This window comes from Catharus ustulatus, chromosome 1, assembly GCF_009819885.2.
Source record: "Catharus ustulatus isolate bCatUst1 chromosome 1, bCatUst1.pri.v2, whole genome shotgun sequence".
Taxonomy (NCBI): domain Eukaryota; kingdom Metazoa; phylum Chordata; class Aves; order Passeriformes; family Turdidae; genus Catharus; species Catharus ustulatus.
In genome coordinates this window covers 88,296,312-88,311,642 of record NC_046221.1, presented here as the reverse complement: position 1 = coordinate 88,311,642, position 15,331 = coordinate 88,296,312, and the positions used below count along the sequence as shown (strand labels likewise).

At 38.9% G+C, this 15,331-nt stretch overlaps 1 protein-coding gene across 1 annotated transcript in view; it reads right to left on the bottom strand.

The window, feature by feature from the left end:
• The window catches only part of ABCA13 (ATP binding cassette subfamily A member 13), a 169,612-nt gene extending 155,868 nt beyond the window's left edge, over window positions 1-13,744 (bottom strand). The window contains 6 exon segments of the mRNA XM_033058592.1: window positions 779-942; window positions 2,598-2,683; window positions 3,018-3,208; window positions 9,583-9,706; window positions 10,738-10,831; window positions 13,676-13,744. Of these exon segments, the coding sequence (XP_032914483.1) occupies window positions 779-942; window positions 2,598-2,683; window positions 3,018-3,208; window positions 9,583-9,706; window positions 10,738-10,831; window positions 13,676-13,744 (728 nt within the window).
• Between the last annotated feature and the right edge of the window lie 1,587 nt (window positions 13,745-15,331).

Below are 15,331 nucleotides of genomic sequence, written 5' to 3'. Positions count from 1 at the left end.
GTGAGGTACATAGCCAGTCTTGCACAGGCACCCAGGTTCAGAGGGCTGCTCTTGCTTTATGACTGTGTTATTTGAGTACAGTGACAATTGCCTATCAACCTGTTACAAAAAGCTGCCTACCCTCACAAATACACATCTGACTTTCACCTAACAACTACCTTATTTTACTGAAAATTCCTATAGAAATATGTCTTGGTCTCTGCTTTAATTCTATGCCTTTCTCTGAATCCAACTCTCCTTTATCTGGTTCAGAACACAGTCTCTAGGGCTTTTTCCTTACTGCTTCATTTCTTGCAAGAAGAAAAAAAAAAAGCAACCTAAAGCTATTTTGACAGCAAGAGGCTTATGAAATAAAAATGTGTACTTTTCCTGATACTGACCAAGTGCTACATACATTCAGATCTGATTAGGATCAACACTATTATTTTCTTATATTCATATGTATATGTTCTGTCTTCCAAAGACCCCCAAAGAACATTACAAGGCTCAGAGCCATATAATGTGATAGGCTAATTTCAGGCATGGCTATCATGAAGTTGCTTATCAAAGACTTCTAGAGCAGCTCTGTTCAGTTTGGCAGAGATGCAAAACATAGCTATAAAGGAATCAGTGTGGGTGAAAATTCCTAACACAATTTTAAAAAATCAAAATCTGGCAAAGAGAAGAAAATTTTAGCCTCTTTTAAGGATGCTTATTTTATTAAGTAGACAGTGAGAAGAACAAGAATTGCAGGCAAAATTTTAAAACAGAGCACTTTCAAGAATGTGAAAGTACTTACTTTTGAATAACTTTTAGAAACTGTGTTATGGTAGATAACTCATCTTCTGTATAAAAGCTGTTCAGGCCAAGATGAGGGATTGAATGCAGAAGGTTCCAGATATATGGTTGCTTGTACAGATTTTCTGCTCTAGAAATAATTTTCTCTGCTTCATTCAAATCCATCTTTAGGTGGGAAAAAAATTACATGCAACACTTCCAATTAAAAAAAAAAAAAAGAAAAAGAAAAAAAAAACAAAAAAAAAAACCAAAAAAAAGCAGGTGCCTATTTTTGCCCTGACCCTCTTGAATTTTAAACCATCCAAAATACTTTTCTGAAGTGGAAACATACCTCTAGTTTTGGCAATATACGATATGATTTTGTTGGTATTTTGAACTCCTCTAAGCTTTGTTTTTGATATGTCTCTTTGGTCCAATGGAAAAATGGAGCTGGAACTAAAGCCAAGGCATCTCTTTCTGCTCAGAAGTGTAACCAAGGGAAGGTTTATCTTTGAGCTTTCAAGCATAAGAAACTCTTTAGCTCTGCAATGAATTTCTAAGTCTAGGGTATGAAGACCAGGGGACTGCCCAGATCTTGCCATTCTTGCCTCACAGCTCTTTGCAGGGCTTGTGGGGATCTCAAATAACTCATAATAATGTCACTTTAAAGATGAACTGCCTGGGATAAGCCAGCTTCTTTAATAGGACTTCATGATGTGATGCCTATGCAAAATAGGATTTATCATACTTTCTTATTATGCAGTCTTTGCTACTCTAAATTAACATTTCACTTGGGCTTTTTTGCATAGTGGTGACATGAGCATGGCTTATACAAAATGAAGCTTGTGTATACAAGCTCTGTTTCTAATAATGATAATCTACTGTCAACTTCATATTTTCTTAATGTTGAGAAATACATTCTTTCTACTCTATATTCCATTCCAGAAATGAAATTTCATATTGATGTGGCACCTTTCAATAGATGATCTTATGAGCAATTTTAAAATTTTATTATAAAAACACGACCTAATTTCAAGTTATAAACTGGAAATCTAGGTTTCACAAAGTAGCAGTAACAATCAATCAGATTTGGAAAAACAATACACCTGATAGATGCACTTTTAAATTGCTCCTAATAAACAAATACCCTTCAAATAGTTGTGGATTTTAGCTACTAACAACCTAGACTGATTTAAATAAGTAATCTAGAAATCATTGAACATTATCAAATTTACAAGATATCATTTTTTCCTTCAAATTTTTTTTTTTTAAGATAGTTTACTTAAACTTGACAGGATACCAATTTCTAACCATTATAATAAAAATGCCTCAAACCCCAGAATTGTAATCTAGAAATAGACTGTAAAAGGTACTCACAGTAAGAAAAGTGGTGATGTTATGGAGCCCTGTAAAATTAAATATCTTCCTTTAAAGAGAAGCATTATTAACTGCAGAAGAATCAATATTATAAGCAAGAGCAAACAATTCACAATGGATGCTTCTAAAAAAGTAAAGGCACACAAAGGAACTAATATCCCAAAGATAGTGGTCCATTTGATTTTCTGTGCTTCCCAATACTTTTATTATAATCACAAAAAAAAATTTAAAAACATTGCTTACTGTTCAATTTTTTAGTGAGGCAAAATCATTATATCAACACTAGATAATGTCCTAGCTACCAGACAGCCAGGTATGAAAACTATGATTTCACATAAATCTTTCTGCTTGAAAACTCAGCCAGAGACACAGAGTAGTGGGAGCTCTTTCAGTGCCTCCTGTTACAGCAACAAGGCTGTGCAATGTGGATGGAAATGGAACAGGAGCTCAGACCCTGCTATTACCAGTATCACACTGCAAGACTGAAGGGCACCTAAGGTCACCAGGTGTGAGCTACTGTTGTTTTCCATTCCTATACTCTTTAATATAACTTAAAAAATATGGGGAGAGAGAGCTAAATCCTCATAAACTACTTTTGAATGCATGATAGATCAAGTAACCTTGTACTCTGATTATAATCCTTATCTCTTAAGCTTTCATCTGTGTTTTTGTAACTCTCAAGTATACGAGGGCAATTTTAGAAAGTTTATTTTTTTTCTGATAATTTTGATGGCCACAGTGGTAGTAATCATAAAAGTGGGGGTTTTGATTGGCTAAAATTTTAGTTGCCTAATTTTATTTTTAAGATCAAACTATTATTTTGTTTGATGGCTTTCACTAACAAATAGGCAAATAAATTAACTTTTAGAAAAATCACAGCTTACCTGAGAGCCTTGAGTTTTCTTCCCATAGCTTTTCTAAGACCATGGCTTTCTCTGTAGTATCAATAAATTCCTTTGCAAGTTCTTCTATCTCTTCCATGAAGTCTAGATCAGGTCCAATGGTTCTCTCTGGACCACTCTGGGGGCTTGCACTAGTTTTTGGTAGAAAAAAGAGGGACGGGTGAGATAACACACTGAAATCAAGTAAATGAAAAATGTGTATATACTCACAGCAGAATTCTGATTTTTTTTTTTTTAACAATTACCTATTAAACAATCTCTATTTAGCTCAATTCATTAGCACACAAGTTGCAGTTATGGGTCTCAAAACCTCAAGAAGGTGAGCAGTGAAAAATTGCCAAGGTCACCTATGCCAATTTTGGCAGCAGCCAAGAACAGACACATCCAAAAAGTATTTAGTGTTTCTGAACACACTCAAATTTCTCCCCTGGATTATCATGTGTCCTGGTGGCAGTTCTTTGATGAGAAAGTTCAAGATTTCATATTGTATCTAACGTAACACGTTTTTAAAATACATGTAGCATCATATAAAAACAGTATTAAAATTGAAATCTAAACTCTCCTAACAAGGTCACTTAAAATAAAAGGTGTTCAGAAGAGTGCACTAGTTCAACCCACATTGTTTGCCCTCCAAACTAGACCCAAGCCTTTCATCCCCATCTACACAAACCTCCTGGTTTTAGAAACATTGCAAACAACAATGCTCTGGGAGAAAAAGGCCTTACTTCTACTCTATCCCTATCACCAACTCTGCTGCACCTTGGATGTGCAAAACTTGGGTTAAAAAGCAGCAGGGAAACCACAAAAAAAGCGTCCTCTTGGTATCTAATTTTATAAGCGGCTTTAGACACTTGTTTGATGCACAGCAGAAGCACATTAGATAACACAGATTGAATCGACAGCACACTCAGTTGGGCTGTCCTTTCTGTTCCCAAGCTGGAGGAGTAGGGACAAAAGCTGCCCTGTGAGGTCCCACAGAGTACATGCGGCTGGGGAAGTGGGGCTGGGAAGATACATGGACTGGAAACATTTCAGAAAACAGCAGACAGCACTTTGGAGCATGGAGGCTCTGAAGAGCTACACGGTGAAGTACAGGGAAAAGAACTCTGATAGCAAAAGTGGAGAGGGATCTGAAAAATTCTAGGGGCATGTAGATATTTAGGGTATGGCAAAAGGAGTAAATCCAAGGCATGAGGCCCAGCTATTACAGAACAGAAAGCACATGTGCAATCTGGAAGACCTATAGAAATGCCACTTTGCTAAGCCCAAGCCTCTCAGCAGTCCAAGAGCAGCTGTTTGGACCTGCTGGCTGTGAGCTATCAGCTCTGTAGAGATTTCCAGAGCAGCAGCCATGTCAGCTAGCTGCCATTTGTGACCCTTTTTTGCCAGCATTGCCACAGATCTGCCTCTCATTATTCTTGGATCTGAGCACTGCCTTTTTTTGAAGGGGAAATGGCAACAGGTATGACATTGGCTATCAGGATTAGTTTTATGAAACACATTAAATTATTACAGAGATCTTATTTGCTGAATATCTGTGCTAAGATGAAAGGATTTTATGTACTTTCAACATGGTAATAGAGGACCACATTTACCTCCTAATAAGAGTGCTCCAAGTTACTACTTAATTCACCACAGGTTCCGCAAAATTGGAGGAAGATGTCACCATCTTGCCAGAAAGATAAGAAACTACACTTCAAAACCAGCTGCAGAGACAGCTAAGGCAAACAACTTTCAGACAATGTGCCAACAAAAATACTTCAGTGTTGTATTGCCACTCTCCCAAAGCCTTCAATGTGTGCTTTCTGGAGCAGAAGGTGACATTAACTCACTTGTGTGTGTATGTGTAAAGGAAGTCCAGCAGCCCTTCCAAGGAAACTCCTAGCAGCAGTTGCTAGGAACAATAAAGAGGGGAAGCAAAGGATAATAAAAAGGACAAAGGGAGGAAGCTAGTAATTTTTAGGAGAGGACGTACATAATTAGAATTGGGGTATTAGAAGAAGGGATTGGAGAATGTATATATAAAATTTTGTTATCGTCCATGATAGCTCTCCACTCAACTGTGCATTTCCACAATGTTCATGACAACAGAAATTTAACTAAAGACGTACATTGGTACAAACTTTGACCATGACAAAATGCTGCAAAGGAGCAAAAAGTCTCTGCATCTCTTTGAGCATGTAAAAGCAATTGTCATTTCCTCAAGCCATGACTCAGAAACATTAATTCTGTCCAATTTACTCAGTTACTCAAGATAACAATAAGAACATTTCAGAGTTCATCTGAGAACTCAGCTCTGATGAGAAATGCCATTTAGATTAGTGATTTTCATAAGCGTCTCAGCAAACTCATCTCAACCTCACCCCTGTCACCACATTAATAATTTCTCTCTAAAATTGCAAAGCCCCAGCTGGCTTCCATTCTGGATCATACCAGGACAGCCTGGAGACATCAATACCAAAACACGTGCTGGACAACAACATACTGTGTGTCTCTCACAGAAAGATCTCTCTTTTCCATGTTGATACAATTATAACTTTCCTAAAATGCAATGGACTCAAATATATAAAGGACAAAAAAAAAAAAATCATCTTAATTTGCTCTAAAATGGAGAAAATTGATGCCTAAGTTTCCTTTTCTCCCCAGCTCTCTGGCAATCTATAAGAACAATCACAAAAATTGTTTCTGTTTCCCAACTACATAGCCCAATACTACAAAAGCTGGTCCAAACCATATAGAATTAATATTGCAGTAAGTTGCTGCAACCATAAGCTATCTTGAAGAACTATTTCTCGTTTGAAGATATCCATCATTAAAGAAAAATCTGACCCTTTATACAATTCTTATACAAAGAATATTGCTGATGCTTAGACCTTCCTTGATTTTGTTCTTCGACATCTGCTGTTGTACATGAGCTCTTCTGATGCTCCTCCACTGGAGAACCACAGAGGGCCAGATATTGATAAAGCAAACAGTTTAGAATAGTAAGAAGAAAAGGGCTGGCGTGAGCAGGGCTGCTCCAGGAGGGGGCCAAGCTAGGAGGCAACCCTGGCAGAGTCCATGCCCCCACTGATGGGACACTGTCCCCCAGACCCCAGCCTGCCGGCAGACATGGGGGTGAGTCACAGGCTCCAAAGACAGCCCCAACAAGGCAGGGTGAGCCCAGGAGCACTGTCAGGTCCAAAAGGAGACAGAGATATCACCGGGGTATGAGTGGTACATCCTGCTGAAGTGCCAGAGACAGACCCGGGCTTCTACCATGTCTACTGGGCGAGGCTGCTCAGGCTGCCATTTACTGTAGCTAAGTAAATAGAAATAAACTAGTGTGCTTAGGAACAACATTTTAGAGTCTTGCTTTAATGGTATTTGTGGTTCTTATTCTGAGAATAGCTTAATTTTTTTTTAGGTATTGAGAAGTCTAACATAGATCTAGGAGTCTAGACTGCAAGAGCAAATCCCACCATGTTGTGAAGATTTGCAAGGGAATCCAGAGTATTGGGAAATCGTGATGCTTCCATGCACATGCATGGAAATGTGCAGGTGTAAAGCCATAGGACCCTGGGCTGTGTGCTTTTATTTATCTTATTTGCATGCTCTCAATTTTATGCTGTACTCCACTAAGGTGAGGTGGAAAGAGCAGGGAAACAAGACCTTTGCCATGGGAGCTCCTGAATACTTCCTTGTTCCACTGCCCTGAGATACCAGTGGGTGTATCAGGCTAGGGAATCATATCAGTGAGCTGCCAGAAGCTTTTGCAGTGGCTGAAAAGAGGAGCAAGGAGCAAAGCCACAGAGCTCTTGAAAACTGGATGCTTTCCAAGGCATCAGAGGACGTGGCAGACCTTGCTGCAAATCAGAGTTAATGTGGTTGTAGACTTCACCAGGCTCATCTTCTCACCGTATCACAGGCTGTTGCCTGAAGGGACAGGGACACATCTGTGGGGGCATGGCCTGCTGCAGGATAACTTCACCCTGGGCTCAGCCCCCCTCACAGTGGGGGCTGCTCACTGGCAAATAGTTATTGGTTATTTATTAATTCCACAGAGGTTCCAAAAGTAGTCAACTACTTCCTCCCAAAGCCAACTACTACATTTCAAACCGATAGCACCAAAGTGGAACACATTGTGAAAACAAATGGTCAAGTGTCCATGCAAACTATGCAGTCTCTGACTCACCCTTAATAAACACAATACTACTGACATTAAAAAATTCTCCTTTATCAGACTTATGGTTTGATATAAATCCTTAAAGGGAAGACAATTGGTATTACTGTTGCTATGCCACCCCATCTCTCCAGTCAACAGGGACTGGATTCAGTTATGTTTGCCTCATCAAACTGACAGTCCACATTCCTAAGGCTGTTGGCAGCCAGCATAAGCCAGAGCAGCCCTGAGGTTGACTTAATTTATACTGATGGACCTGGTGGAACAGGCTGACCTCAGAACGAACTTCATCCTACCTTTTTAGTCTTTTTCCTTACCTAGGCTATATTTAATGTATAAATATGGAGCCTGTTTAATGTATAAATATGGATGCATTTTATTTTTCAGTAGAAAAACTGAAAGCCACTGAATAATTTCCCCAATTCTTAAATAGGTCTAAGACTGCCTCCAGTAAATTCTTTCCTGATTTTCTATTGAGCTGGAATATAATTTGGGCAGTTCAGTCAAAACAGTGTAAACAATCATGCACAGCAGTAAATATAGTTCATAGGTTCTAGAGATTTAACACATTTAGATGGCATCTGAGCTAGTGATGTAAATAAAAACTATACTTTTAGGGAATGATTTTTTAAAAGGCTAGAGTTACAGTAACTCTTTAACCCAGTAATATAGAATGGCTACTGCAAGTAAGAGGCTACAGGCTTTGCACTGAATTTGAAACACTACGGTACAGGGGCTTGCCACCTTTGATTTGCTTGAACTTTTGTTTTCATTTTGGCTTGGGTTAGCTCTACCTTTTATTATTTTCCTGGCCAAAAAACTCCAGCAATTTGTTGTATTTTCACTTGTCGTTACATAACACCATCACAGTTTTATACAGACAGAATTAGTAAGTGACCTTTCAGTGCAGAGTGAGATATTTATAATAACTAAAGCAATGCAGAAGAACACAGGCCCAGTATAACAGCAGAGGCCTTGAGGGGGGGGAAAAAGATGAACTGTACTAGAATATAATATTGGAGTGTCTGGGATGGTAAGAGGGGTGGCATGAGGATCTCATGGCTGTAAACAAGTCGCCAGTGTTCAGTTAAAATTCAGAATTATAGCTGGACAAAGCTAATTTCTAAGTATCAAGAAAAAATACCATATACATTCAGGTGTACCACATAAATTTGAATGTATCCCAGAGATGCAGACCGATGGAAACAAGCAAAGTATGAAAGCACACTAGCAAGCATAAGTGACCCCAAGTGCACCCTCAAGTGAAAAAGAAGCCCTCAACACCACATTCCTCCAGGTAAAGGACTGTGGATCATGATGTGCCATAACAAGCTCATCTCCATCCATCTGCAGCTACTGACATGACCTAGAGCAGCAGTGGAAAGGTGAGTATAACCCCAGGGAAAAGACTAGAAACTCAGTGGTCATGTAACAGTCTTAACTGCATTAATAGTCAGAGAAGGAAGAGAATTTTAATATTAATATTTTTGTCTGTAAATATCTTGTGCAACACAACATCTTGACTAATAGTGGCTTAAACTGTTGAGATTCCAATTCTACTAACAAAGACTTGCTTTATGTAGAAAAAGATTGCCCATAAACAAGGTTTATTTGCATGGTCTTATGTTCAATCAACAGTTCTCTACATGTACGAGTAACTGGAGCAGACCATCTAGATCAATAGATAAGTATTATGGACTATTACCAAGGTACTGAAGCTGTATGCTAAATTTATTGCTTCCTATAAACCTCTACAATAATAAACCATAAATATTTAATGCTCTGACACACCTGGCTCAGGTCTCTAAAATCTTTTGGTAGATAATATCAAATTTCTAAGAATAAACATACAGATATAAATGCATATATTCTGATTAGCTCACCCTAATTTGACTTCATTGTTATATATTTTGAAAGGCTGTTTATGACTATACCCTTCAACCAGTTTGCACAAGGGTCTTTGCATCTCAAGCGTTTTGGAGTAGATGAAATTACTTAATTTTGTAAAGAAAAGTTCCAAATTCAAATCAATCTTTTTTCTTTCTTGCATTCTAGGATCCTATGACAAGGAGATCTTATGGGTAACTTCTTCCAAGTTCTTTGTTAGTACAGAACTTCTGCTATTCTTTTTTGGTACTGTGTGGGTTTTACATGAAAGTTATTCTTGTTTTGCTTTTCTGGGTTCACTTCTCCCACTGTGTATGCTCCCAAACTATTCAGAGTTTAAATCCACGTATAATTTTGGTGCTCAGCTTTACTCTCACATAATAAAAGACTCTCTAGCAAAGTGTTCCTATTTTCCCTGTCTACAAGGCAGTAAGAACCTTTGCTGCAGGAAAAGATGCCCAGTGATGGTGCCAGCTCTGTGGAATTCACATAACTCACCCAAAGCGGCCGTGCCTCTGTGCGGCGTAACTGGTGTTCCTGCATCTGGAACCAACATTACAGAAAAGGGTCCTCATGAAAGGATAAAGGCCCCGGCTTGGTAAATCACGAGCTTCTAAGTAACCTAAAAGCCAAGCAGCAGTAGAAGTAACACCAGGAACATTGCATTTGAAAACTGTACCATCACATTGTGTCCCCTTGTCCTAAAAGGCCTCTTTGTCACCTACAAGCAATGAAGTTGTATTAATGTCAGGTGTCTCATTTAAGATAAACTCAGTCATCACCGAAAATGAGTAACCTCTGTGTCAGATTGTGACAACAAGCTACATGTGACAACCTTTGTGAGGTACCTTTGAAAGCTGGTTTTCCTGGTAGTAACCTTATTGCAGTACCGTGTGGTTGCTAGCCTCTCTGCCCAAAATCATGTGACCTGGATTTGGATATAGAATCCTCTTTTCTCACAGGCATTCAAAAAATGAAGGAACTGGTATTCAGTGATGTCTGAATATACATCAGTCAAGACTGTCTAAACAGCTCTTTTCCATAACTCTGGAATTATCCATATCTCTCCGTAACGTAAATGTGTATAGTGCAGGCTAGGTTCTCTCCAGATATTTCACTCTACAGATGTAGAATTGTTTTACCAAACTGATTTTTAATGTCGCTAAAATAATTCTTTTCAAAATGCAGTTATATTATAAAAGCAAAAATAGCTTTATAAGGTGGAGGGTGTCATAACAAGTTTTGAAGTGTTAAAGTAAATAGAAGAATTTAACAAAATATTAATATTCAATCCCAGGAAGTTGATGGGGAAAGGTTAATCTTGTCTAATTGTAAATGTCCTCCTCTGAGGCAGTCATCTAAACTCCATTACTCAGTAGAAAGCAATAAATATAGCTAATACCCAAGTAATCTCCCTTACTCCAAAGCTGATGTTTAAAACTTGTTTTACCAATCAGATCTTAAACTTTGTATCTCTTTCCCACATAAATACAGCTTCCTGAGATCAGTAGCTGGACAAGACTGGATCCCACCGTAGGACTCTTTCCACTGACTTCACTACATTTAAGTCCCCCCTTTCTAAAATGCCTCTAGTGTTTTTTAAATACTTCTACAAGTAGAGGCAACCAAAATAAAACACAAGTGAAAACATACAATTTTCCTTGTATTTCGGGGGCTCCTGGAAGCGGACGGCAGCTAGAATCAAGAAAAGTACACATGGCCACAGGATTTCAGTGAGAGAGAGGACCTGAAAAAGAAAATCAGAACATCAGTCCATAGAACATAGGGTTTGAGAACAAATTATTAAAATTCATATGTAATTTCATTTAAAATAAAAACATTAAATATCATCTCTACATGTCTATTAAAGGAAAAATGAGATCATTAAAGCAGGCTGACAGCTGACATTTCTATTTGAAATCCACCTGTATTTATGAAATACACTTATTTCAGAACAGAAGAGTAGTTTTCATTTCAATTTATAGTGTTTGTAGATACTTTCCTCAGGTCAAGACAGACTCTGGCAAGGTGATGACAGTGACCTTCAACTTTCCCATACCAGAGCCTCCTAAGAAGCCGCAGGGAAACCACATTGCACCTTGGTGTAATTCTTCATGCTCCCTGACCCATTCCTGATAACATGCCACCTTGTCCTTCCCTGGCTCCCTGGCCATTGCCGTTTCATCCTTTCTGTCACCTGCACTCAAATGCTCTCCAAAGCCCCCTTTGTCATGTCCAGGAGGGAAGACCAAGTGAGACCAAACTATCAGGCTCGAGGCTACCCACAGCCACAGTTCTCATATCCCAGTGTTCCCATCTCCAGGGCCACAAGGCACACAAGCCAATGTGGACTGAGATTTTGAGTGTGTCTTCTCTGAGCAGATTGCACTTACACAAGGCACGTTCATGCCTCTGCAGATAGGGCACAAACTCCCAAATGGATTGGAAGGGAGATAAAAACCCACAAAAAAAGCAATTGTCTCAGTTTTTATCAGCAGAAAGGAAGAAACTGCCATTGAGACAAGTTTCAAAAGATTTCTCGATTCCCTGATAACAGCATTAGGAAAGTGTGAGTAGGGGACTCGGCAACAGAAACACAGTAGAAATGACAACCACACTGAAGATATCTCATTAGAGGCTGTTAACTTCTCTGGAGCATACTGGGGGTTTTATATCTAAACTGTCAGAGTTGAACCAAATCCCATCACATAAGTGATTCCTAAACTTGAGCACGTCAGAAAAAAACACCTAAGAACATAACATAATTCATAAGAACAAAATCCATTAGCAGAGTCTTCCCTGTGGGGAAGGACATCTGTGCTGAACATGAGACAAGCAACACAAAGTTTCCTGAAATTTAGGGAAATTGCCATTTTTCTAAACTGATCACACTCAGTACAGAAGCCAACTTAATAAAAGTGAGGATGGTGCTTTCAGTCATTTAGGGATCAGCAAGGGCCGGCTGCTCCCCAGGATGCAGGGATCTGTGTGTAACAGTGCCACCCAGCAGAGCAGGGGACCCATCCCAGGGACCCCAGAAGGGGAGCAGGGCAAGCCCTGCTATCACAGCCAGCCTCTACCAGCAGTCCAGACCCTCAGTCAGTGTCACAGCAGGCCAAGCCGAACAGTGGCCAAGCACATGGCACTCATGGCACTTTGCTAGTTCAACATTCCTCACTTGTCTTCCAGCCCTAACTGCTGATAAATTACCATGAGGAGAAACTTGTCTTGTACAGACAGAGCTACATGATGTGGAACAGAGTTGAAGAACATCAGATCCTTCAGGAGGTGCTTCTCTCTTCAGATTTGACAAGGGTCTGACCACTTCTGCATAGGTGGAAGATCCACCCGGATTTCTCCTCCAGGAACTGTAGATGGAGCACCTTCACAGCTCACTGTTTGAACAACAGCACACAAGGAGATTTTGCAACTTCCCCAGGGCAGCTTCTGCCTCTCAACAGACATTACGGATCACCCTTGTAATTCCTGGCTTGGAGAAGTCTGAATCTCAGTGAGTTCTCTATTCAGGAAATCTACCAATTAGACAAACTTAAAGGTTACACGAATTAAGTTTTTTTTCCTTCAAAAATACGTGAGGGAGCACCACACAGAACAAGAGGAGAAATAGATCCACACACAGGAAAATACGTAGGAGATACAGGAGATACACTTGATGCACACAGAACTGTTCAGGCATGGAGAAGAACATGACCAACAGCATCCTTCCCCCAAAACAATATTTTCTATCAGAAAACATCACTTTAATTAATTTGGGGAATAAATTCCTCTCCAAATCACAATTTTATAGAGGCTAAATATTTCTGAAACTGAAAGCTGTGTGTTTATTTAATTGAAATAATCCTATCCAAAGCAGCCAAAATGCTTCACTGCGAATCCCCAGATCATTACAGACAAGTGAAATCAGTGTGAAACTATTAACTGAAGTGACCTTTTTTTCCTCACAAAAATGTTCTCTCGCTTGAGAAAATTCACTTCCTTCTATCCTGAAAAAGTCATTTCAATCATAGTAAAGGTGAAAGACACATCTAATTTTCATCATTTTATTTTTGACTTCTGTTGAAGCACCTGCCACATTACTTTACATATTGGAATTTAAAAGGTTAAATTTGCAGAGCAGATAAGAAAAGAAATTTAGAAGTTTACACAATTATAATACGCAACACATTCCCTCTATCTAGACTTTGATCATAGTCATGCAAGCTTTCTTACATTACCTATAAGCACCTGTAATGTGAAGAAAATTGATTTTCTCCCTTGCCACTGCTTACCAGCACTACTAGTATCTAATGTTAATTAAAAGATAAGCAGTGGTTCTTCAAAATTTTTATGAGATTTGTCTCATTTGCAAATTGGGGAGCATTGCTATATTCAGCCATTTTAGAACTAAAATAGCACATTGTTCTCTACTTGTGTTTTTAACAATTAGGTGAAAAAAGGCAAAGCAAGAACCATTTGCAGACAGCCTGTCCTTAACAATCTGCAGTGAAAAGGGAAAATCAATAGACACACTTTTTCCAACTGATGCTAAAAAATTTTAAATATTTCTTTTTCATCATTTCCAGATACTCACCGGTTGCCTCACACGGCAGAGCCAATTTTTCCAAAACAGAGCCTTGAATTGGTGTAGAGCGTGCCCCATGTCTTCTTTTCTTTCCTTCCTCCACTTGCAGAGTGGCTTCTTAGGGACTTTCTAATTCAGAGTCATCTCACCAAGCAGTCTGAACGTATTATTCAGAAGCTGATGAGTTTCAGCACTATTGAATAGTGCAAGAGATTTGCCTGTTTCCTGAGAAAAGATGAGATTATATTTCTGCCTCTTGTTTTGCTTTCGTTGAGGAATCTCATCTTTCTGTTTTTCTTCTCAGTGCAATGAACAGTAAGGGGATGGGTTTATAGAAATGCCTTCAGGCTGCTTTCCTCCACAGCATACATTCTGCACTTGTTTCTACTTTTTTGAAATAAAAATGAACATAAAAAATGAGGGGGGGGGGGAAGAATATGTAACACACATTAGTCTTTTTTCAAAGTTTTGTGACTTTTTATCACTTTACTGTTTCTGTCTGTTTGTTTGCAGATGTTTATATTTTTGAAAAAAAATAGTAGGAAAATAAATAGGAAAATAACAGTTTCAACATATGGCCCTAAAAATGTCAACATGCTTCTAGAACATCCTTATAACTACACATCTAGCACTGTAGTGGTCCCAATTGTCATATGACTGTTGAATTTTCTCTTGTTGAGGATGGATATTTGACATTTCATTCTCCTTTACCTACATAGAGGAGAAATATTCCAACAATAAAAAACTCTTTTAATTAATTGTCACATGCTGCCTGGGATGAAAGTCAGTCTTACAGCAGCAGTTCCTTCAGCAAAGAGGTGGGAGAGCAATTCCTTCTGCAGAAGGGGAGCATGTGCAGACCTGTGGTAGGCAGAGCCAGTGGGAGACTCAGTAGGAATCTGGTGGTGCAGAGGATGTCTACCCTACCCACTAGGAATGACATTGTGAGCAGAGGACTAAACTTTCTGCTTTTTTGTTCTACACAAATGAATTGCCTAAGAATCTGATCCTCAACAGCTCTCTCTATGGTCAACAGAGACACACAATACAGCCATTATATAAAGTAATTCAAACCACCTACAATCTGAGTCATGATTCACACACACACACATAGGATAGCATGATGTCTGAATAAATATTCTTTATTTCTTATTATTGCTGAGTAAATTGCATCACTGCACTTTCTACAAATGTACTCCTATTGAGTAAAAGACACAGACTAGCATTCACAGCAATTTTTCTCCATTAAGTGTAAAATCCCCCAAAATATAAAAACGTTTTGGATACAGAAGTCATCAAAGAGGAATCCAACTTCCATTAGATTTAAGCCAAGGCAGTAATTTTTAAAGTTAATAAATCTGTTACTTCTGCAATGAACATCTGCACATCTGCAGTTCTAACTAGTTGTGTCAGTTTCTTTGGGATGAGGATCAGCTAGTGTTGAGTGCCTCAGCTTCCCTTTCTGAGGCTTTGGATTTGAGTCACCCAGCACCAGTTTTGGCCTTTCAGAGCACATTGTAAACTCAGTTATTCCACTACCTGGGAAACTGATTAGTCTGTTCAAACAGCTGTATTTGAAATGGTGCCAATTTCTTTTTTAATTTTCACTTTTTCCATGGTTCAAGGAATAGAGAAAAAACAGACAAAGCAGGTGTCGTGAATTCG